Consider the following 25,318-nt stretch of genomic DNA (forward strand, 5'->3'; position numbering starts at 1 on the left):
ATCGGCTAGTCACAGGTGTAATGATAACCCCTGTATTATTGAGGTTACATCGGCTAGTCACAGGTGTAATGGTAACCCCTGTATTATTGAGGTTACATCGGCTAGTCACAGGTGTAATGGTAACCCCTGTATTATTGAGGTTACATCGGCTAGTCACAGGTGTAATGGTAACCCCTGTATTATTGAGGTTACATCGGCTAGTCACGGGTGTAATGATAACCCCTGTATTATTGAGGTTACATCGGCTAGTCACGGGTGTAATGATAACCCCTGTATTATTGAGGTTACATCGGCTAGTCACGGGTGTAATGATAACCCCTGTATTATTGAGGTTACATCGGCTAGTCGTGGTGTAATGATAACCCCTATATTATTGAGGTTACATCGGCTAGTCACGGGTGTAATGATAACCCCTGTATTATTGAGGTTACATCGGCTAGTCACGGGTGTAATGATAACCCCTGTATTATTGAGGTTACATCGGCTAGTCACGGGTGTAAAGATAACCCCTGTATTATTGAGGTTACATCGGCTAGTCACGGGTGTAATGATAACCCCTGTATTATTGAGGTTACATCGGCTAGTCACGGGGTGTAATGATAACCCCTGTATTATTGAGGTTACATCGGCTAGTCATGGGTGTAATGATAACCCCTGTATTATTGAGGTTACATCGGCTAGTAACGAGTGTAATGATAACCCCTGTATTATTGAGGTTACATCGGCTAGTCATGGGTGTAATGATAACCCCTGTATTATTGAGGTTACATCGGCTAGTCGTGGGTGTAATGATAACCCCTGTATTATTGAGGTTAATCCCCGTGGGTGTAATGATAACCCCTGTATTATTGAGGTTACATCGGCTAGTCGTGGGTGTAATGATAACCCCTGTATTATTGAGGTTACATCGGCTAGTCGTGGGTGTAATGGTAACCCCTGTATTATTGAGGTTACATCGGCTAGTCACGGGTGTAATGATAACCCCTGTATTATTGAGGTTACATCGGCTAGTCACGGGTGTAATGATAACCCCTGTATTATTGAGGTTACATCGGCTAGTCACGGGTGTAATGATAACCCCTGTATTATTGAGGTTACATCGGCTAGTCACGGGTGTAATGATAACCCCTGTATTATTGAGGTTACATCGGCTAGTCATGGGTGTAATGATAACCCCTGTATTATTGAGGTTACATCGGCTAGTCACGGGTGTAATGATAACCCCTGTATTATTGAGGTTACATCGGCTAGTCACGAGTGTAATGATAACCCCTGTATTATTGAGGTTACATCGGCTAGTCACGGGTGTAATGATAACCCCTGTATTATTGAGGTTACATCGGCTAGTCACGGGTGTAATGATAACCCCTGTATTATTGAGGTTACATCGGCTAGTCATGGGTGTAATGATAACCCCTGTATTATTGAGGTTACATCGGCTAGTCACGGGTGTAATGATAACCCGTTATTATTGAGGTTACATCGGCTAGTCACGAGTGTAATGATAACCCCTGTATTATTGAGGTTACATCGGCTAGTCGTGGGTGTAATGATAACCCCTGTATTATTGAGGTTACATCGGCTAGTCACGGGTGTAATGATAACCCCTGTATTATTGAGGTTACATCGGCTAGTCGTGGGTGTAATGATAACCCCTGTATTATTGAGGTTACATCGGCTAGTAACGAGTGTAATGATAACCCCTGTATTATTGAGGTTACATCGGCTAGTCATGGGTGTAATGATAACCCCTGTATTATTGAGGTTACATCGGCTAGTCGTGGGTGTAATGGTAACCCCTGTATTATTGAGGTTACATCGGCTAGTCACGGGTGTAATGATAACCCCTGTATTATTGAGGTTACACTGGCTAGTCATGGGTGTAATGGTAACCCCTGTATTATTGAGGTTACATCGGCTAGTCATGGGTGTAAATGTAACCCCTGTATTATTGAGGTTACATCGGCTAGTCATGGGTGTAATGGTAACCCCTATATTATCCAGGTTACATCGGCTAGTCATGGGTGTAATGGTAACCCCTGTATTATTGAGGTTACATCAGCTAGTCGTGGGTGTAAATGTAACCCCTGTATTATTGAGGTTACATCGGCTAGTCATGGGTGTAATGGTAACCCCTATATTATCCAGGTTACATCGGCTAGTCATGGGTGTAATGGTAACCCCTGTATTATTGAGGTTACATCAGCTAGTCGTGGGTGTAAATGTAACCCCTGTATTATTGAGGTTACATCGGCTAGTCATGGGTGTAATGGTAACCCCTGTATTATCCGGGTTACATCGGCTAGTCACGGGTGTAGTGATAACCCCTATATTATTGAGGTTACATCGGCTAGTCATGGGTGTAATGATAACCCCTGTGTTATTGAGGTTACATCAGCTAGTCGTGGGTTTAATGGTAACCCCTGTATTATCCAGGTTACATCAGCTAGTCACAGGTGTAATGGTAACCCCTATATTATCCAGGTTACATCAGCTAGTCACAGGTGAAATGGTAACCCCTATATTATCCAGGTTACATCAGCTAGTCATGGGTGTAATGGTAACTCCTGTATTTTTGAGGTTACATCGGCTAGTCACGGGTGTAATGGTAACCCCTATATTATTGAGGTTACATCAGCTAGTGTAATGATAACCCCTGTATTATCCAGGTTACATCGGCTAGTCACGGGTGTAATGATAACCCCTGTATTATCCAGGTTACATCGGCTAGTCAACGGGTGTAATGGTAACCCCTATATTATCCAGGTTACATCGGCTATTCGTGGGTGTAATGGTAACCCCTATATTATCCAGGTTACATCGGCTAGTCATGGGTGTAATGGTAACCCCTGTATTATTGAGGTTACATCGGCTAGTCATGGGTGTAAATGTAACCCCTGTATTATTGAGGTTACATCGGCTAGTCATGGGTGTAATGGTAACCCCTATATTATCCAGGTTACATCGGCTAGTCATGGGTGTAATGGTAACCCCTGTATTATTGAGGTTACATCGGCTAGTCGTGGGTGTAAATGTAACCCCTGTATTATTGAGGTTACATCGGCTAGTCGTGGGTGTAATGGTAACCCCTATATTATCCAGGTTACATCGGCTAGTCATGGGTGTAATGGTAACCCCTATATTATACAGGTCACATCGGCTAGTCATGGGTGTAATGGTAACCCCTGTATTATTGAGGTTACATCAGCTAGTCGTGGGTGTAAATGTAACCCCTGTATTATTGAGGTTACATCGGCTAGTCATGGGTGTAATGGTAACCCCTATATTATCCAGGTTACATCGGCTAGTCACGGGTGTAATGGTAACCCCTATATTATCCAGGTTACATCGGTTAGTCATGGGTGTAATGGTAACCCCTATATTATCCAGGTTACATCAGCTAGGCGTGGGTGTAATGGTAACCCCTGTATTATTGAGGTTACATCGGCTAGTCATGGGTGTAAATGTAACCCCTGTATTATTGAGGTTACATCGGCTAGTCATGGGTGTAATGGTAACCCCTATATTATCCAGGTTACATCGGCTAGTCATGGGTGTAATGATAACCCCTATATTATCCAGGTTACATCAGCTAGTTGTGGGTGTAATGGTAACCCCTGTATTATTGAGGTTACATCAGCTAGTCGTGGGTGTAATGGTAACCCCTATATTATCCAGGTTACATCGGCTAGTCATGGGTGTAATGATAACCTCTATATTATCCAGGTTACATCAGCAAGTTGTGGGTGTAATGGTAACCCCTGTATTATTGAGGTTACATCAGCTAGTTGTGGGTGTAATGGTAACCCCTGTATTATTGAGGTTACATCGGCTAGTCATGGGTGTAATGGTAACCCCTATATTATCCAGGTTACATCAGCTAGTTGTGGGTGTAATGGTAACCCCTGTATTATTGAGGTTACATCAGCTAGTCATGGGTGTAATGGTAACCCCTATATTATTTAGGTTACATCAGCTGGTCATGGGTGTAATGGTAACCCCTGTATTATTGAGGTTACATCGGCTAGTCGTGGGTGTAATGGTAACCCCTATATTATCCAGGTTACATCGGCTAGTCGTGGGTGTAATGGTAACCCCTATATTATCCAGGTTACATCGGCTAGTCATGGGTGTAATGATAACCCCTATATTATCCAGGTTACATCGGCTAGTCGTGGGTGTAATGGTAACCCCTGTATTATTGAGGTTACATCGGCTAGTCATGGGTGTAATGATAACCCCTATATTATCCAGGTTACATCGGCTAGTTGTGGGTGTAATGGTAACCCCTATATTATCCAGGTTACATCGGCTAGTCACGGGTGTAATGGTAACCCCTGTATTATTGAGGTTACATCGGCTAGTCATGGGTGTAATGGTAACCCCTGTATTATTGAGGTTACATCGGCTAGTCACGGGTGTAATGTCGAAGGTGCTTCCTAATCTTATTTCCATTGATCTGTTTGAGAGTTGAACAAAATCCTTTGCTGGTGTCTCAATTTGCTTTAATATTTTTTTTCAATTGTAAAGACCGACAAGATTGATTTTTTTTTTCTCTCTGAAATAATCAGAATTACTGAGACTCTGAGACATCGACTAAATATTTGTCTGACTATAATGTCTCATTCTTCACTCACTCTCTCTCTAATGCAGTCCCTTAGGAATCCTTACATTGTTTTTATACGGTGTATTATTGAGCTTTCCGTCAATATATATCATTCAGTTATTCCTAACAAAGTTAGTTTTGTCTCATTCATTTTAAAAATTATTCGCTCTAATCTCGGAAAAATTAAAGAGTGATTTTAGCCCCGGAGAAATCTGTGAGAGAAGTGTAATACAATGATCAATAGGCTGATCATTATTTTATTCTGATTGAAATATTTAATAAATTTGCTTCGTGATTTGATGACTGAAGTTTGAATGATTTAATTGGCTAACACAAGTTGACTTTGGTAATAATGTTTCAAGGCAGCATACCATGTACTGTCAGCCATCTCCAAAAATGGAAAGGTATTATAGTCAAGGTCACTTGATAGATAACAAAGTCAAGCTCATTATAATAGATACCAAAGTTATAGTCACTGTTACTATTTATAGACATCAAAGTCAAGGTCACTTACTATGTATAGATACAATATCATGGTTACTTTTTCCATCGAAGTCATGGTCACAGCCATGTTTACTTCTGTCAGGTTCACTGAGGTCAAGGTCATTTAAGGTCACAGAAGTCAAGGTCACAGTCGTTTTTACTTCAGTCAGGTCTTTGAGGTCAAAGTCACAGTCGTTTTACTTAAGGTATCATTACAATGGGATGGAAAATTAGTATATCATGAATATATAGCCGAAAAAGATTGATCATCGTCCACCTGATACTAGAAGCATATTCTATGATTTCAGAGTTTAGACCCAGATGGTAACTACGAACAAGATGTTTATGATGAACTGCTTACTCAAGCCGAGATCCAGGGAAACATCAACAAAGTCAACAGTAAGTCAGTATCTCTACAACGTTACAATCACACCATACAGATCTACATCAACAAAGTCAACAGTAAGTCAGTATCTCTACAACGTTACAATCACACCATACAGATCTACATCAACAAAGTCAACAGTAAGTCAGTATCTCTACAACGTTACAATCACACCATACAGATCTACATCAACAAAGTCAACAGTAAGTCAGTATCTCTACAATGTTACAATCACACCATACAGATCTACATCAACAAAGTCAACAGTAAGTCAGTATCTCTACAACGTTACAATCACACCATACAGATCTACATCAACAAAGTCAACAGTAAGTCAGTATCTCTCTACAACGTTACATTCACACCATACAGATCTACATCAACAAAGTCAACAGTAAGTCAGTATCTCTACAACGTTACAATCACACCATACAGATCTACATCAACAAAGTCAACAGTAAGTCAGTATCTCTCTACAATGTTACAATCACACCATACAGACCTACATCAACAAAGTCAACAGTAAGTCAGTATCTCTCTACAACGTTACAATCACACCATACAGACCTACATCAACAAAGTCAACAGTAAGTCAGTATCTCTCTACAACGTTACAATCACACCATACAGATCTACATCAACAAAGTCAACAGTAAGTCAGTATCTCTACAACGTTACAATCACACCATACAGATCTACATCAACAAAGTCAACAGTAAGTCAGTATCTCTACAACGTTACAATCACACCATACAGATCTACATCAACAAAGTCAACAGTAAGTCAGTATCTCTCTACAACGTTACAATCACACCATACAGATCTACATCAACAAAGTCAACAGTAAGTCAGTATCTCTCTACAACGTTACAATCACACCATACAGATCAACATCAACAAAGTCAACAGTAAGTCAGTATCTCTCTACAATGTTACAATCACACCATACAGATCTACATCAACAAAGTCAACAGTAAGTCAGTATCTCTACAACGTTACAATCACACCATACAGATCTACATCAACAAAGTCAACAGTAAGTCAGTATCTCTATAACATTACAATCACACCATACAGACCTACATCAACAAAGTCAACAGTAAGTCAGTATCTCTACAACGTTACAATCACACCATACAGATCTACATCAACAAAGTCAACAGTAAGTCAGTATCTCTCTACAACGTTACAATCACACCATACAGATCTACATCAACAAAGTCAACAGTAAGTCAGTATCTCTCTACAACGTTACAATCACACCATACAGATCTACATCAACAAAGTCAACAGTAAGTCAGTATCTCTCTACAACGTTACAATCACACCATACAGACCTACATCAACAAAGTCAACAGTAAGTCAGTATCTCTCTCTACAACGTTACAATCACACCATACAGATCTACATCAACAAAATAAACAGTAAGTCGGTATCTCTCTACAACGTTACAATCACACCATACAGATCTACATCAACAAAGTCAACAGTAAGTCAGTATCTCTCTACAACGTTACAATCACACCATACAGATCTACATCAACAAAATAAAACAGTAAGTCAGTATCTCTCTACAACGTTACAATCACACCATACAGATCTACATCAACAAAATAAACAGTAAGTCGGTATCTCTCTACAACGTTACAATCACACCATACAGATCTACATCAACAAAGTCAACAGTAAGTCAGTATCTCTCTACAACGTTACAATCACACCATACAGATCTACATCAACAAAGTCAACAGTAAGTCAGTATCTCTCTACAATGTTACAATCACACCATACAGATCTACATCAACAAAGTCAACAGTAAGTAAGTATCTCTCAACAACGTTACAATCACACCATACAGATCTACATCAACAAAGTCAACAGTAAGTCAGTATCTCTCTACAACGTTACAATCACACCATACAGATCTACATCAACAAAGTCAACAGTAAGTCAGTATCTCTCTACAACGTTACAATCACACCATACAGATCTACATCAACAAAGTCAACAGTAAGTCAGTATCTCTCTACAACGTTACAATCACACCATACAGATCTACATCAACAAAATCAACAGTAAGTCAGTATCTCTCTACAACGTTACAATCACACCATACAGATCTACATCAACAAAGTCAACAGTAAGTCAGTATCTCTCTACACCATACAGATCTACATCAACAAAGTCAACAGTAAGTCAGTATATCTCTACAATGTTACAATCACACCATACAGATCTACATCAACAAAGTCAACAGTAAGTCAGTATCTCTACAACCTTACAATCACACCATACAGATCTACATCAACAAAGTCAACAGTAAGTCAGTATCTCTCTACAACGTTACAATCACACCATACAGATCTACATCAACAAAGTCAACAGTAAGTCAGTATCTCTCTACAACGTTACAATCACACCATACAGATCTACATCAACAAAGTCAACAGTAAGTCAGTATCTCTCTACAACGTTACAATCACACCATACAGATCTACATCAACAAAGTCAACAGTAAGTCAGTATCTCTCTACAATGTTACAATCACACCATACAGATCTACATCAACAAAGTCAACAGTAAGTCAGTAACTCTCTACAATGTTACAATCACACCATACAGATCTACATCAACAAAGTCAACAGTAAGTCAGTATCTCTACAACATTACAATCACACCATACAGATCTACATCAACAAAGTCAACAGTAAGTCAGTATCTCTCAACAACGTTACAATCACACCATACAGATCTACATCAACAAAGTCAACAGTAAGTCAGTATCTCTCTACAACGTTACAACCAAACCATACAGATCTACATCAACAAAGTCAACAGTAAGTCAGTATCTCTCAACAACGTTACAATCACACCATACAGATCTACATCAACAAAGTCAACAGTAAGTCAGTATCTCTCCACAATGTTACAATCACACCATACAGATCTACATCAACAAAGTCAACAGTAAGTCAGTATCTCTCCACAATGTTACAATCACACCATACAGATCTACATCAACAAAGTCAACAGTAAGTCAGTATCTCTACAACGTTACAATCACACCATACAGATCTACATCAACAAAGTCAACAGTAAGTCAGTATCTCTACAACGTTACAATCACACCATACAGATCTACATCAACAAAGTCAACAGTAAGTCAGTATCTCTACAATGTTACAATTACACCATACAGATCTACATCAACAAAGTCAACAGTAAGTCAGTATCTCTCTACAATGTTACAATCACACCATACAGACCTACATCAACAAACTCAACAGTAAGTCAGTATCTCTACAACGTTACAACCACACCATACAGATCTACATCAACAAAGTCAACAGTAAGTCAGTATCTCTCTACAATGTTACAATCACACCATACAGACCTACATCAACAAAGTCAACAGTAAGTCAGTATCTCTACAATGTTACAATCACACCATACAGATCTACATCAACAAAGTCAACAGTAAGTCAGTATCTCTCTACAATGTTACAATCACACCATACAGACCTACATCAACAAAGTCAACAGTAAGTCAGTATCTCTACAACGTTACAACCACACCATACAGATCTACATCAACAAAGTCAACAGTAAGTCAGTATCTCTACAACGTTACAATTACACCATACAGATCTACATCAACAAAGTCAACAGTAAGTCAGTATCTCTCTACAATGTTACAATCACACCATACAGACCTACATCAACAAAGTCAACAGTAAGTCAGTATCTCTACAACGTTACAATCACACCATACAGACCTACATCAACAAAGTCAACAGTAAGTCAGTATCTCTACAACGTTACAACCACACCATACAGATCTACATCAACAAAGTCAACAGTAAGTCAGTATCTCTACAACGTTACAATTACACCATACAGATCTACATCAACAAAGTCAACAGTAAGTCAGTATCTCTCTACAATGTTACAATCACACCATGCAGATCTACATCAACAAAGTCAACAGTAAGTCAGTATCTCTACAACGTTACAATCACACCATACAGATCTACATCAACAAAGTCAACAGTAAGTCAGTATCTCTCTACAACGTTACAATCACACCATACAGACCTACATCAACAAAGTCAACAGTAAGTCAGTATCTCTACAACATTACAATCACACCATACAGATCTACATCAACAAAGTCAACAGTAAGTCAGTATCTCTCTACAACGTTACAATCACACCATACAGACCTACATCAACAAAGTCAACAGTAAGTCAGTATCTCTACAACGTTACAATCACACCATACAGATCTACATCAACAAAGTCAACAATAAGTCAGTATCTCTCTACATTGTTACAATTACACCATACAGATCTACATCAACAAAGTCAACAGTAAGTCAGTATCTCTACAACGTTACAATCACACCATACAGATCTACATCAACAAAGTCAACAGTAAGTCAGTATCTCTCTACAACGTTACAATCACACCATACAGATCTACATCAACAAAGTCAACAGTAAGTCAGTATCTCTACAACGTTAAAATCACACCATACAGATCTACATCAACAAAGTCAACAGTAAGTCAGTATCTCTCTACAACGTTACAATCACACCATACAGATCTACATCAACAAAGTCAACAGTAAGTCAGTATCTCTACAACGTTACAATCACACCATACAGATCTACATCAACAAAGTCAACAGTAAGTCAGTATCTCTCTACAACGTTACAATCACACCATACAGATCTACATCAACAAAGTCAACAGTAAGTCAGTATCTCTCTACAACGTTACAATCACACCATACAGACCTACATCAACAAAGTCAACAGTAAGTCAGTATCTCTCTACAACGTTACAATCACACCATACAGATCTACATCAACAAAGTCAACAGTAAGTCAGTAACTCTCTACAATGTTACAATCACACCAACTTGATCATATTGTGATTTGTGAGACCATTCATTGGATTACTTTTGTTTTGTTTATTCCAGCCATATATGCCTTAGACCGTCTAAATGACGCCCTGCTTAAGATGGATCCCTCCTTGTTGCTACAAGCACTTAGATCCCAGTATCTCGGTCTGAAAGGTGTTCAGGAAGAAAACATTCCTTACTACAAAGAACGTCTCCGAGAGGCCTACGAAAATAAACAGGTATATAGAACAATATTTACATTTACATGTCACTTCTACAATATAAACTAACCAAGGCAAAGTGAAGTATATGACAGTATAACTGACACCCAAAACGTGACCATTATGACGTCACTAATGTTTGCGTGGTGACGTCAACTGATCACCATCAAAATGGCTGTTCCATTTATGGATTAAATCGTCATTGATAAACGGTTTTCCTGGTCTAGCTTAAACAATGTTAAAGCAGAGACCCTAAAATGAGTTGATAATGTAAATGAATGAAAGTTTTATTTTACACTTAGTACTTGATCAATAATAACCTTTCCATGAAGACCTGTTATGATATTCTTTTTCCAGAATAATAATGGTGAAGAAGATGTGATTCTAGAAAGAGAAGAGATCCAACAGGCTGTCAATACTGCCAACCTTGACGCTGACGTAGAATACCAGAGTAAGTTAGTGACTGTATGGACATCATCTATAAACTAAAGAAAAGGACTCTGAGTTGATTTTTCTGTCTGAATCAGGAATAAGGCGGTAGTGTAGGGATGTTTAGTAAGGTATAGATGTTTATTTTGTTGAGGTTATGAGGGTATAATGATAATGGAGCACGTTTAAATTATGTAACCCCGGCGAAGCAAGTAAATTAATATTATTTTTTCCCAAGGCAGTTGCATATTTTTTATGAAAATACCCATATTTTTTCTCTCTCGTCATCGTCAACAAATTCGATTGAACAGCTGATTGGAGTCGAGTCCTTCATATGTTCCCACCAAAAGTGGGGTCATGATCCCACGTTGCTACTTCATCAACTATTCCCGTAACAATAGAATCGCCACGCGTGTTGTGCTAACATTATACACTGATAATGATAATACTAGAAAGCATGGTTATTGAGTCCATGTCAGTGCAAACTGTAAATATTTATAGATAAGGCAACAAAAGAGATTCATAACTGGTGCTCCTTTTGTAATGCTGTTTGATTATGTAATCTGTGTCCTTGTCTGTGTACTTCAATGAGATATCACGATAAAGGTGTCAGGACTTTCTTGTTTTGACTTCTTTCCTACCATTGTCATTACAAAGCTGTTTATTTGATATTAAGGAAAATAATCAAATAGGTAGATACAGATATCTCCATGCTCTCAAATAATTGTCGAGTGTAGTCGAGCTATACATACCTGTATCAGACAGAGTTGTCTTTCCTTACCTAATCGTAGCACATATATGTCTGGCTGATGTTACAAGGACTTTTATGTCTGGCTGACGTTACGAGGACATTTATGTCTGGCTGACATTACGAGGACATTTATGTCTGGCCGACGTTACGAGGACTTTTATATCTGGCTGACGTTACAAGGACATTTATGTCTGGCTGTAGTTACAAGGACATTTATGTCTGGACGACGTTACAAGGACATTTATGTCTGGCTGACGTTACGAGAACATTTATGTCTGGCCAACGTTACGAGTACATTTATGTCTGGACAACGTAACAAGGACATTTATGTCTGGTCGACGTTACAAGGACATTTATGTCTGGTCGACGTTACGAAGACTTATGTCTGGCTGACGTTACAAGGACATTTATGTCTGGCTGATGTTACCAGGACATTTATGTCTGGCCGACGTTACAAGGACATTTATGTCTGGCTGACGTTACGAGGACTTTTATGTCTGGCCATTAGTAGTTTCACATTTCTGTCCAACAGTTTTCTGATATTTTGTGGAATGTAGGTAGGGCTAAAACAAAATATTTTTATTGTACCAGAGGCCCAGTGTGTGGTTACCATTAATGCGGCCATCACTAACGGCGACGCCACTGTACTGATGAGAGCCCTACAGAACCCTGCTGCCAAGTTACCTCCCGTAAACCCCTACGGAGAATCCCTGTATCTGGAGGAATTCTTCAACATGCGACAAGAGAAACAGGTACAAAAAAACATTCTTATCATGCAGATATGGTTCAACTGGTCTTTTCTTCACATTTAAAGAAGTAATCTTATTCAGTAAAAAAAACGATCAAATCTTTTCCAAAGATTGGAGGTGGGGGGGGGGTAGCTATAAAAGAAACATATTTAGATGTTCAATACTTGATATAGCTAGAGAAGTCTATACTTTGATGCCTTGAAGTTTAGACCAAAATGTAATGTTCTTGAGCCATTAGTGTGAAGGTGACGAAAATTGTTCTTTTTTAATTTTGATTGGTACATAGACTGAACTCTATCATCTCCTAGCCTTCTTGTTTAATTCTTAACTGAGCATATTGAAATGACGTGTATGCAAATGATAAAAATATCTGACTGTATTAACTATTTTTTACAGGATCACCTTGATTACAATATTTTACTGTATTAACTGTATTTTACAGGATGACCTTGATTACGATGAGATATTTGCAGCAGTTAAAGGTAAAAGTTTGTCTGGTAAAAAAACATAAATCCTTAAAATAGGACAAAATGATTTGTATAAAGAAGAAAACAGTTTTAAAAGGAAGTAAGGAATGTAGGGCTCCATGGATAAGCAAAATACTTTTATGTAAATAGGATGTTTGAATTCAATGATTTAAAAGTTTGAATATTCTGACTGACACTGTTATGCTAGTCTACATTGACTTACAGTATTGTCGGCTGTGGCTGCCATCAATGAAGCGGTAGAAGTGGGCGACCCAGGAGTTACGTTTAGGACCCTCGCTAATGACGATGCCTGTATCCCTAACTTAGAGGAAGCAAACATGGACAGATATCAGAAGGGATTGGTTCTCGCTCGAGCAACAAAAGTCGAGGTAATTAGAACATTGGGTTGCTTTACGCAAAGCGAACAATAAAATATAAAAAGCTATTTATTGGGAGGTTAAGATGTGACAGAACTTATTTTATTTAATAAAGTGCTAATTATCAAAATATGACAATGGGGAAGTTAAACATGGTATCAAATCTAGTTATAAAAGAACGTTATTGTGATAATCAAATTAACCCCTGATTTTGGCCGTAGTTTACATAAAATTTAACCTGGTTTTGCCGTAGTTTATATCAAATTTAACCTGATTTCGGCCGTAGTTTACATCAAATTTAACCTCATTTTGGCCTTGGTTTATGATTAAGTGCCTAGTAGTTGTGTGATCTGTAGAGATTTGTATTTGTTCTAACAGACTGTAGAGGAAGCAGCGGACTCTGACGAAGCTGTCAGTGTGAGTTCAGAGTTGGATTATCTTGTTTATCTAAATTCTACCTCTATAACCTCTAACATATACATAGTATACACTACAGACTTGTGCACAGATTTTGTAATTAGCTATACACTATTACTCAGGTATATGATCTGATTTAAGTTTCAAGGTCACTACCTGTAGTGGCTTTGGGTTACTGAGAAATGACAAATTAACCAGTCTATATTGTTGTAGTAATATTTGGTAATGCTGCAGTGTCCGTAATCTAGATGACATTTGAGGGATGATCAAGATAGCTGGATGTGATCCTCAACTGAGCATGTCAATGAGTGGCCATTTAATGTATCTGTTCTCTTGATAATATGCCAAACAAATACATATTATAATTCTATAACGATCACAAGTTTATCAGTTTAAGTCTTTTTTTCCTGAACCAAGTTAACTAACAGATCACTACAACAGTTATATGTTACACTTACTTACTGTTACAAGAACTACTACTACTAGCCACACAGCATGTCTGCATGGTTAGCTGATGAGATAATTCCTTACAACTGTTGAGAACTCATCAGATTTTAATGAAATTCATTCTATATGTTCTATCAGCTAAATTTAGTTAAGATGGTTTGTAATGCAATTTAAGTGGGGGGGGGGGGGACCCATAGTGACTGCCTATCAGCTAAATTTAGTTAAGATGGTTTGTAATGCAATTTAAGTGGGGGGGGGGACCCATAGTGACTGCCTATGACACTTACATAAAGGCTTTTGTTGTTAAATGTCATTTTGGAGAAATGCGATTTGATGTGGAAGAATGTTTTAAGTGAGTGAATTTCTAAATTTGAGTATTGTTCTTGATATCCTTTCTTCTTAGTCAGTCTCCATTGTGAAGTAAGGGAAGAGAGTTTCCAAGGTCTGAGACGATAAGTTTAATGTTACAAATCAGTGAGAATGTGACAGTGAATACTTAGGACCCAGCGAGTTAAACATGCACCGCTACGCTGCTTATGTCAATCTGATTTATATACAAATCCTTATTCTCACTGTTTAATAAAGGATCTGACAACATCCCATTCGGGGTCGTGTTCTGGTGACTGTTATAGATACTTCATTTCAGATCTATATATATAACTCTATTTAGCTTCATTATTGAGAATGTTGTTTTGTAACAACATGCATACGATATACATGTAGCTATGTTATGCTCTTTAGGCAAAATGACTATAATTATACACATAGAAAAATGCTTCTGACAGCTTCAAAGTTTTTCATCCCCGTCAAGAAATTTGGAAGATGCCATTTGATTGGTCAATCTGAAAGGTTACCAGAAGGTGACTCCATATGAGATGTTTGCCTGTACTATACAAAATGGAGTAAGAATAAGGATTTTAATCTGATTGTGTGTATCCAAAGTAGTCAAATAATGCTTTACAATAAGCTTGTTCATGCTGACGTGTATATTTGTAAACTTGTAAGCTTGTTCATGCTGACGTGTATATTTGTACAGATGCTGTTAGTTATTTACTTCAATCTTATTGTTGTCAACCATTGTTGTAGCCAACACTGTCTTGTTATTATTATTGATGTGTCTGTTTGTATTTTACAGTTGCCGTGTACGTTACTGACCCACTTTGAGATCTGTTCGAGCATTGACCAGGTGAATCAGCAGATCAGCGAGGAACACCAGCGTAAGTACACATGGTGATATCACAGCTACCTAGGACCTAGGAGAGAGAGCCTTTGAATACTGTATAGCGTGGGGTCAATATTTCACAGTTTCTTGAACGGCCAGAGCATATTCGGCCAGGACAAATTTTACACTTCATGAATTCCTATACTTTTAAGATCTATTATCAATGAATTTCTGAATTTTTTGATGACGTTAATATTTGCAGATTTCAGTGAAAACGAGAATATATAGCTTTCAGTGAAAACAAGAATATAGCTTTCAGTGAGAACGAGAATATAGCTTTCAGTGAAAACGAGAATATAGCTTTCAGTGAAAACGAGAATATAGCTTTCAGTGAAAACGAGAATATAGCTTTCAGTGAAAACGAGAATATAGCTTTCAGTGAAAACGAATATAGCTTTCAGTGAAAACGAGAATATAGCTTTCAGTGAAAACGAGAATATAGCTTTCAGTGAAAATGAGAATATATAGCTTTCAGTGAAAACGAGAATATAGCTTTCAATGAAAACGAGAATATAGCTTTCAGTGAAAACGAGAATATAGCTTTCAGTGAAAACGAGAATATAGCTTTCAGTGAAAACGAGAATATAGCTTTCAGTGAAAACAAGAATATAGCTTTCAGTGAAAACGAGAATATAGCTTTCAGTGAAAACGAGAATATAGCTTTCAGTGAAAACGAGAATATAGCTTTCAGTGAAAATGAGAATATATAGCTTTCAGTGAAAACGAGAATATAGCTTTCAATGAAAACGAGAATATAGCTTTCAGTGAAAACGAGAATATAGCTTTCAGTGAAAACGAGAATATAGCTTTCAGTGAAAATGAGAATATAGCTTTCAATGAAAACGAGAATATAGCTTTCAGTGAAAACGAGAATATAGCTTTCAGTGAAAACGAGAATATAGCTTTCAGTGAAAACGAGAATATAGCTTTCAGTGAAAACAAGAATATAGCTTTCAGTGAAAACGAGAATATAGCTTTCAGTGAAAACGAGAATATAGCTTTAGTAATTTACCAAAAAGATTAACCACTGTACTCTGTACTGTATAGGCCAAGTGTTCATGTTTTTCTGGCTAGTGTTGGTCTTAGTAAGGCTTAATACAGGATTTAATTCTTTGAAAAAATAAAATCAAAAATGGAAGAAAATGGTATCAGTGATGGTATTGGAATAAAATGGTAGCATTTAAAATTGTATTCAATAGATTGAATACAATGTATATGGTTTGGACCCTTTTTGGCCCCCAAATCCATCAAATTTTCAAAACTGTTATTTAGTATTTAAATTGTTGGATTTGACATATTTAGTGCATCCCTAATTTAAATGTAAAGGTAGCTCTCTAATTTTGCAGTTTCAGTTGCCATGATGGTAACTCGCTCGAAATATGAAATTATAAAAATGTGGAAATTTTTGCTCAGTTTTAGAAACCATAGAGTGCATCCTTGAATAAACTTTATATTTCTCCTAAAGATGTATTTGAAGTGTATACATATTCTCAGTAAATATTTGGTTTGTTCAATGATGTGTTCTATAGTTTCAAAGACAAAGACTTAGCCAAAATGGCTAAAATTGTCCAAATTTCCACATTTTCATAATTTATGCATATTTTGGATGGTTACTATGGCAACCACAGCTACAAAATTAGAAAATAGTCATGATAGTTTAAACAGAGATTTACTTAATATCTTCAATACAACAAATTAATTACTTAATAACAGTTTTGAAAATTTCATGCATTTTGGGAGGAGGCATGATTATAGTGTTTATATAATGCCTATTTCTGTCCCATCCCAAAGAGATAGGGACTGGTAAAAATTTCCTGTAAAAATGATCAGAATTGACAAGATTTGTTTGTGTTTTAAGGTGTGCTAGCGATTGGTGACATCAACAACGCTATCAGACAGGGTGACCCTCAGGTGACCTTGTCTGCTCTCCAGGAGCCAACGGCTAAGTTAGACGATGTTCAGGACCAGAACGCCTACAGATATCAGGTTCTGTTGTGTCGAGAAATCACAGCCAAAGAGCAGGTTACTACGTTTTACTACCAGATGTATATACAGTGTAACATGAAATATTTGTTATGTAGAGACTTTCGTATTTTTCGAGGTTGTTGTTGAACCATTTTGGTTGATGTGTTATTGAACTGCTGTCCAATGGACCAATCACGAATATTTCTCTTGTGCCATTTGCTTTCTTTAATTAATTCTATTGATTTAAATTCATAACTGTTGTTTACATCAGGAATCGAGTGATGCTGACGCAGTATTATGGGTAGAGGAAATACAGAACAACATTGGCAGTGCTAATCGGGATGCTGAAATAGGGCTGAAAAGTAGGTATCATCTCTCTATCTATTTATAGCAGTGCTAATCGGGACGCTGAAATAGGGCTGAAAAGTAGGTATCATCTTTGTATCTATTTATAGCAGTGCTAATCCGGATGCTGAAATAGGGCTGAAAAGTAGGTATCATCTTTGTATCTATTTATAGCAGTGCTAATCTGGACGCTGAAATAGGGCTGAAAAGTAGGTATCATCTCTCTATCTATTTATGGCAGTACTTATTGTGACGCTGAAATAGGGCTGCATGAAAAGTAGGTATCATCTTTGTATCTATTTATAGCAGTGCTAATCGGGACGCTGAAATAGGGCTGAAAAGTAGGTATCATCTCTGTATCTATTTATGGCAGTACTTATTGTGACGCTGAAATAGGGCTGAAAAGTAGGTATCATCTATGTATCTATTTATAGCAGTGCTAATCGGGACGCTGAAATAGGGCTGAAAAGTAGGTATCATCTCTGTATCTGTTTATAGCAGTGCTAATCGGGACGCTGAATAAGGGCTGAAAAGTAGGTATCATCTATGTATCTATATTGGATGATGATCAGGTATTCCAATACCCCGACTTAAAATACTAAAACAACATTGGTAAAGTACGAGTTACTGGCAATTAGTTCCAATATGTCCAATACAGTTGTATGCTCTTTGTTCACTCTAATCCTTGTTACACTTTCAGAGTATATGCTCTTTGTTCACACCAATCCTTGTTACACTTTCAGGGTATATGCTCTTTGTTCACTACAATCCTTGTTACACTTTCAGTTCAGGGTATATGCTCTTTGTTCACTCCAATCCTTGTTACACTTTCAGGGTGTATGTTCTTTGTTCACTCCAATCCTTGTTACACTTTCAGGGTGTATGTTCTTTGTTCACTCCAATCCTTGTTACACTTTCAGGGTGTATGCTCTTTGTTCCCACCAATCCTTGTTACACTTTCAGAGTATATGCTCTTTGTTCACACCAATCCTTGTTACACTTTCAGAGTATATGCTCTTTGTTCACACCAATCCTTGTTACACTTTCAGGGTGTATGCTCTTTGTTCACACCAATCCTTGTTACACTTTCAGGGTAAATGCTCTTTGTTCACTCCAATCCTTGTTACACTTTCAGGGTAAATGCTCTTTGTTCACACCAATCCTTGTTGCACTTTCAGGGTGTATGTTCTTTGTTCACTCCAATCCTTGTTACACTTTCAGCATCCTTGGCTGTCGAAGAAGTCAACAAAGTTTCTCATGAAAATGACAGTGACCTACTTTTGAATGCTTTGACCTCGAGTGACCTTGCCCTACATAGTGTTGTTCCTGAGTGTAAAGACATGTATCTCCAGAGACTTGTGGAGGCGGGAAACAGCAAGGCACAGAAAGGTAGGAAGGACGAATACTGAGGTCTCCTAACAACAGATACTGATGTAGGCTTTAACATTAGATCCAATCATAAGTGTTGATATGGATAATGACAAGAGAAAAGTCAAGGGGCCTAAGGTGTAAAAATGTCTGATAAAAGTTGTATCAGTAAAGACTGACTGAAGTGAGCGTAACATGCTCTCCTCTAACAGCTCTTGTCATAACCCCCTTCCCTCCTGTCAATGTAGATGTATAGGTTTTGTGAAATTGCCATTTTTGAATCAATTTTGTTCAAACTTTATAAAGCTTAATTGGTGTAACATATAATTTGACTCATTACATGCTTCAATAACAGTTACCATGGAAACATTATAGAACAACATTTACATAGTGGAAGACCAGAGTATGGGGGTTTACAGTTCTAGGTAGCTCCCTCCATTAACTGTTAGGGAACCAATTAAAATTGCCTTGATGACATGTTGTTACCATGGTTACAGGAGAGTGTGGAAGTGGTTGGATGATGAACCGATTGAAAGACGGCTCAAAATTTTTCTACAACACCCATGACCAAGAGTATGTGTGGGCCCGACACGACGGAGTCAATAAAGATCACAGTCTCCTCACCAAGGAGGAGGTACAGGTATGTCAACACATCGTGTAGGATACACTACATTTGGAATTATCTTGAACAAGTTTGAAAATTGACCTAATTAGATCGTAACTTACAGAGTTATTTCCCTTTTCAATTATCATACACAGTAATGTGTGTAAATATGCACCTTGCTTATTGAAACTCTGTATGAAGACCTATTATATGTACGTTCCTATTTCGTGAACAAAATACATCAGTTGGCTAGTAAATTACATAACTAATGAATTGTTAAGGATATATAAAGAACCTATTGTTGATTCCATGATGCAAAAATTAAAAAGTCAATTATCATCATTTGAGGGAAGTAATCTCAACCATAAATATGTAGTCCAAACAACCATTTTTCAATTAATCTTTGTCTTCTTGTGACAGAAAGTGGTGTCAGAGGTGACAGCTGAGCACGACCGGGAACTATTGTTTAAGGCTAACGAGAACTTTATTGTGAAGATACAGTCCTGTGTGAGGGGCCACTTAGCTAGGAAGACATACCTTGACAGGGTCAACTTTATGAACAAACAGCTTCCTGCCATCACCAAAATTCAGGTAATTCATTGATTGACCTCCTTGTTACATTATATATCCTCGGTCATAACAATGTAGGTAATGGAATTAGTGTAACACTGTATACAAGATATAAGAGGGGGGATACAGGTAAATCACCATATGATCATATCGGCATAAATTACCTGGTCCTAGTATTGCTGATAGACTTGGTGTTTATCTGAACCTTTGATCAAATATGATACAATCCTCTGATTTACTCCATCAGAGGGATCGAGAGAAGCAGATACAGGCCTATTGTCTCTTGTTTGTTTATCATTATCTTTAGACTGTTAATCATCTATTTCATTGCTCAGATCAGTTATTCAATTCTACATTTGTATTGACTATAAAGGCCCTGTGGACCTTTTACTACCTCTATTGATATATGTGATAATTACAGGCCTGTTGGAAAGGTTACAAGCAACGAAAAGGTTACAAGGAAAGGCTCGACTATCTCCAAGATAACCACGACGCTGTGGTCAAGGTAGGTCGACAACAATCATCTGTTACCATCGACAACAAAAGTAGGTCGACAACAATCATCTGTTACCATCGACAACAAAAGTAGGTCGACAACAATCAACTGTTACCGTCAACAATAAAAGTAGGTCGTCAACAATCAACTATTTCCATCGACAACAAAAGTAGGTCAACAACAATCAACTGTTACATTCGACAATAAAAGTAGGTCGACAACAATCATCTTACCATCGACAATTAAAGTAGGTCAACATCAACCAACTGTTACCCTCGACAATAAAAGTAGGTCGACAACAATCAGCTATTTCCGTCGACAACAATCATTTGTTACTGTTGACAACCAAAGTAATCTATGGCGTCAAGTTCAAATAAGATAGAAATGAGCTGGAATTATCCCGAACTAAACTGTTTATCTGTAATTCTCATAAAATCTCTAATGAATATACACACACACACAAAAAAAAAAAAAAAAAAAATTAATAAAAAATTGCATGTGCTTATAGAGATGGTAGACATTGTATGACCTAGAGTTATATATCAGAATAAGAAACTATTGAGCTTTTCAAAAGTACCCAGTGCAATTATATGCTATCTTGAATTCATGACAAAGTTATTCCTTTTTCTTAGCTACAAGCTGTAGTACGCATGTGGAGAGAGCAATCAAAATATCGCCAACGTCTAAAATTCTTCAGAGATCATGTAAGTATCAACCAAAGTGTCCGAGATTAAGGTTGACCATAGCTTGAGAGAAAAAACACTTACCGTATTCACTGTAATTAGTGCCCTCCCCTTTTCTGGAGAAGAAGTTGAAGTTGTATAAGCGCCGATCATCCCATGAATTAAATTATTTCACAACATGATGCCTCTAACATCAGCATTGTATCTCATAATTAATGAACTTGTGTCTCATGTGAATCATGACATAACAATGCATAAGTTAATAGGCGTGTTAGTGTAACAGATTAACGTGCCATGAGTACAGAAAGAGTTAAGATATTGCTGATTTTTTTCATCCACAACTTACAATATGGTTCACTAATAAGTGCCCCCTAATTTACAATTTTTTAAACGCCCTGGGCGCTAATTACATCGAATATGGTTATAATTTTGATGACTGATTCCTTCTTTTCAAATTGTTTCATAATACAAAAAGCCTGATTAAAAACCCAATAACCACAATGGAGACTGTCAATTCTGGATAATTTAATGAATAGATAAGCCCATCATCATCATCAGGTGGTGGGCTATTCGAATCGCTTTTGTCCCTAGTCCTCCTTCCATCTGTCCATCTGCTAACAATTATTGTTATCAGTATTTCCCAGAAAGTACTGAATGGATCATTCTCAAATTTGACGTGTAGGTTCCCCAAGGGCCCTAGATGTGCATATTGCATTTAAAGACCAATCGATCAACAAGATTGCCACCAGGCATTCATCTTGGATTTTGATAGTTACAGTTTGTTACTGCTATTTCTCAGAGAGTACTGAAGGGATGTTTCTCATATTTCATATGCAAGTTGCCCTAGTTGTGCATATTGCGTTTTGGGATCAATTGGTCAACAAGATGGCGGCCAGGCAGCCATCTTGGATTTTGATATTTAAAGTTTGTTATCGCTATATCGCAATTTCTCAATAAATACTGAAAGGATCATTCTCAAATTTTATATGTAGGTTCCCCTATGGCCATAGCTGTGAATATTGCGATTTAGGACTGATTGGTCAACAAGATGGGCACCAGGCGGTCAGCTTGGAATTTGATAGTTAAAATTTCTTAACGCTATTTCTCAGAAAGTACTGAATGGATCATTCTAAAATTTCATATGTAGGTTCATTTAAGGCCTTAGTTGTGCATATTGCGATTTGGGATCGATCGGTCAACATGATGGCTGATAGGCTGCCATCTTGGATTATGATAGTTGAAGTTTGTTGCAGCTAATTCTCAAAAAAATATTGAAGAGATCTGTCTCAAATTTCATATCCAGGTTCCCCTAGAGCCTTTATGTTGCATATTGAATTTTGGGACCAAATGGCATCCAAGATGGCCAACAGGCCGCCACATTGGATTTTGATAATTGAAGTTTGTTACCACTATTTCTTAGAAAGTACTGAAGGGATTTGTATCAAATTTCATGTGCAGGTTCCCCTAGAGCTGTAGATTGGTGAAGAAGATGGCCAATTTTATATGTAGTATATTTTAAAAGTTTGAAAAGCAGAGAAAAGATACCTTTTTTCCATTATCAGACATATTGTTGTTTGGTGGGTGCCAAGATTCCTTGGGGTTCTCTTATTGAAATGGAATATTTGAGAGGATTATTTATTATTATTATTAGTTGATGATGTTTCTGTATAACAGGAAGCTGAAGTTATAAAGATCCAGGCCTTTGTACGGTCTAACAAAGCCAAGAATGACTACAAAGCATTAAGTAAGCATGAACTGATCAACATTCTTTCTATACAAGTGAACCAGTGTTAGAAATGCGGGAAAAATACCTCCCATGGATTAGTATATAGAAATTAATAAATGTGGGGAAAATACCTCCTATGGATTAGTACCAAAGATTGTTCTCATCTCAACATTAAACATATATAGTACAATAGGAAATAATAAATGAAGAACTTTAAACATGCTACCATCACAGGCTCCTAATTAATAGTGTTACTGAGTGATAGAACTGTTGACTTTGATACACGTCTTTCTTTGTTCAATGTTGATTTAAATAAGCCTTAGTTACTTACTTACTAAGAGGTAAATTAATTTGTATTTCAGTGCACGAAGACAACCCTCCCCTCAATGTTGTCCAGAAGTTTGTCCATCTGCTGGACACCAGTGACGTGGACTACTCGGAGGAAATAGGTAAATGACCATAGCCACTGGACTTACCACTGACCGGCATATCAATTATATAATAATGTCACAATAATGTATCTATTTTACAGTTGCATTAAGCTATACTTAGAAAATCTGTTTAATTTTGGATGTTAAGAACATTTTTGTTTTGTATGTAAAGATTTTTTGAGACAACCCTAATTATTTTACAGAGCTACAGAGGCTGAGACAACAGGTGGTGACTGAGATTCGGTCAACACAACAACTAGAGCATGACCTGGATACGATGGACATTAAGATAGGACTCCTCATCAAAAACAGGATTTCACTACAGGTAAGGATACATCATCAAAAACAGGATTATCCAACAGGTAGGATAGATCTGGTCAAGGCAAATGTCTGCTCATAAGGGTTAGAATAAAGGGGAAGTTAATAGCTGTAATAACGGGGAAGTTAATGGTTATAATAACAGGGAAGTTAATGGTTATAATAACAGGGAAGTTAATGGTTATAATAACAGGGAAGTTAATGGTTATAATAACAGGGAAGTTAATGGTTATAATAATGGGGAAGTAAATGGTTATAATAATGGGAAGTTAATGGTTATAATAACGGGGAAGTTAATTGTTATAATAACGGGGAAGTAAATGGTTATAATAACAGGGAAGTTAATGGTTATAATAACAGGGAAGTTAATGGTTATAATAACAGGGAAGTTAATGGTTATAATAATGGGGAAGTTAATGGTTATAATAATGGGGAAGTTAATGGTTATAATAATGGGGAAGTTAATGGTTATAATAACAGGGAAGTTAATGGTTATAATAATGGGGAAGTTAATGGTTATAATAACGGGGAAGTTAATGGTTATAATAATGGGGAAGTTAATGGTTATAATAACGGGGAAGTTAATGGTTATAATAACGGGGAAGTTAATGGTTATAATAATGGGGAAGTTAATGGTTATAATAACGGGGAAGTTAATGGTTATAATAACAGGGAAGTTAATGGTTATAATAATGGGGAAGTTAATGGTTATAATAATGGGGAAGTTAATGGTTATAATAACAGGGAAGTTAATGGTTATAATAATGGGGAAGTTAATGGTTATAATAACAGGGGAATGGTTAATAAATAATGGTTATAATAACAGGGAAGTTAATGGTTATAATAAGGGAAGTTAATGGTTATAATAAGGAAGTTAATGGTTATAATAACAGGGAAGTTAATGGTTATAATAACGGGAAGTTAATGGTTATAATAACAGGGAAGTTAATGGTTATAATAAGGGAAGTTAATGGTTATAATAACAGGGAAGTTAATGGTTATAATAACAGGGAAGTTAATGGTTATAATAAGGGAAGTTAATGGTTATAATAACAGGGAAGTTAATGGTTATAATAACAGGGAAGTTAATGGTTATAATAACGGGAAGTTAATGGTTATAATAACGGGAAGTTAATGGTTATAATAACAGGGAAGTTAATGGTTATAATAACAGGGAAGTTAATGGTTATAATAACAGGGAAGTTAATGGTTAAATAACGGGAAGTTAATGGTTATAATAACAGGGAAGTTAATGGTTATAATAACAGGGAAGTTAATGGTTATAATAAAGGGAAGAAATGGTTATAATAACAGGGAAGTTAATGGTTATAATAACGGGGAAGTTAATGGT

At 37.1% G+C, this 25,318-nt stretch overlaps 1 protein-coding gene across 2 annotated transcripts in view; it reads left to right on the forward strand.

The window, feature by feature from the left end:
* LOC138332893 (ras GTPase-activating-like protein IQGAP1) overlaps positions 1-25,318 on the forward strand; it is a 125,870-nt gene that overhangs the window by 69,432 nt on the left and 31,120 nt on the right. The window contains exons 10-27 of one of the 2 annotated variants that reach the window (XM_069280900.1): positions 5,398-5,488; positions 10,460-10,620; positions 10,960-11,053; positions 12,374-12,534; positions 12,974-13,013; positions 13,224-13,387; positions 13,754-13,792; positions 15,375-15,456; positions 17,320-17,483; positions 17,698-17,788; positions 18,993-19,160; positions 19,637-19,779; positions 20,164-20,334; positions 20,735-20,818; positions 21,442-21,513; positions 23,167-23,236; positions 23,581-23,667; positions 23,853-23,974. In XM_069280900.1, coding sequence (XP_069137001.1) covers positions 5,398-5,488; positions 10,460-10,620; positions 10,960-11,053; positions 12,374-12,534; positions 12,974-13,013; positions 13,224-13,387; positions 13,754-13,792; positions 15,375-15,456; positions 17,320-17,483; positions 17,698-17,788; positions 18,993-19,160; positions 19,637-19,779; positions 20,164-20,334; positions 20,735-20,818; positions 21,442-21,513; positions 23,167-23,236; positions 23,581-23,667; positions 23,853-23,974 — 2,004 coding nt within the window. The remainder of the gene's footprint in view (positions 1-5,397; positions 5,489-10,459; positions 10,621-10,959; positions 11,054-12,373; positions 12,535-12,973; positions 13,014-13,223; positions 13,388-13,753; positions 13,793-15,374; positions 15,457-17,319; positions 17,484-17,697; positions 17,789-18,992; positions 19,161-19,636; positions 19,780-20,163; positions 20,335-20,734; positions 20,819-21,441; positions 21,514-23,166; positions 23,237-23,580; positions 23,668-23,852; positions 23,975-25,318) is intronic. The other variant, XM_069280901.1, reaches the window with a different exon arrangement.

This window comes from Argopecten irradians, chromosome 10, assembly GCF_041381155.1.
Source record: "Argopecten irradians isolate NY chromosome 10, Ai_NY, whole genome shotgun sequence".
Classification (NCBI taxonomy): domain Eukaryota; kingdom Metazoa; phylum Mollusca; class Bivalvia; order Pectinida; family Pectinidae; genus Argopecten; species Argopecten irradians.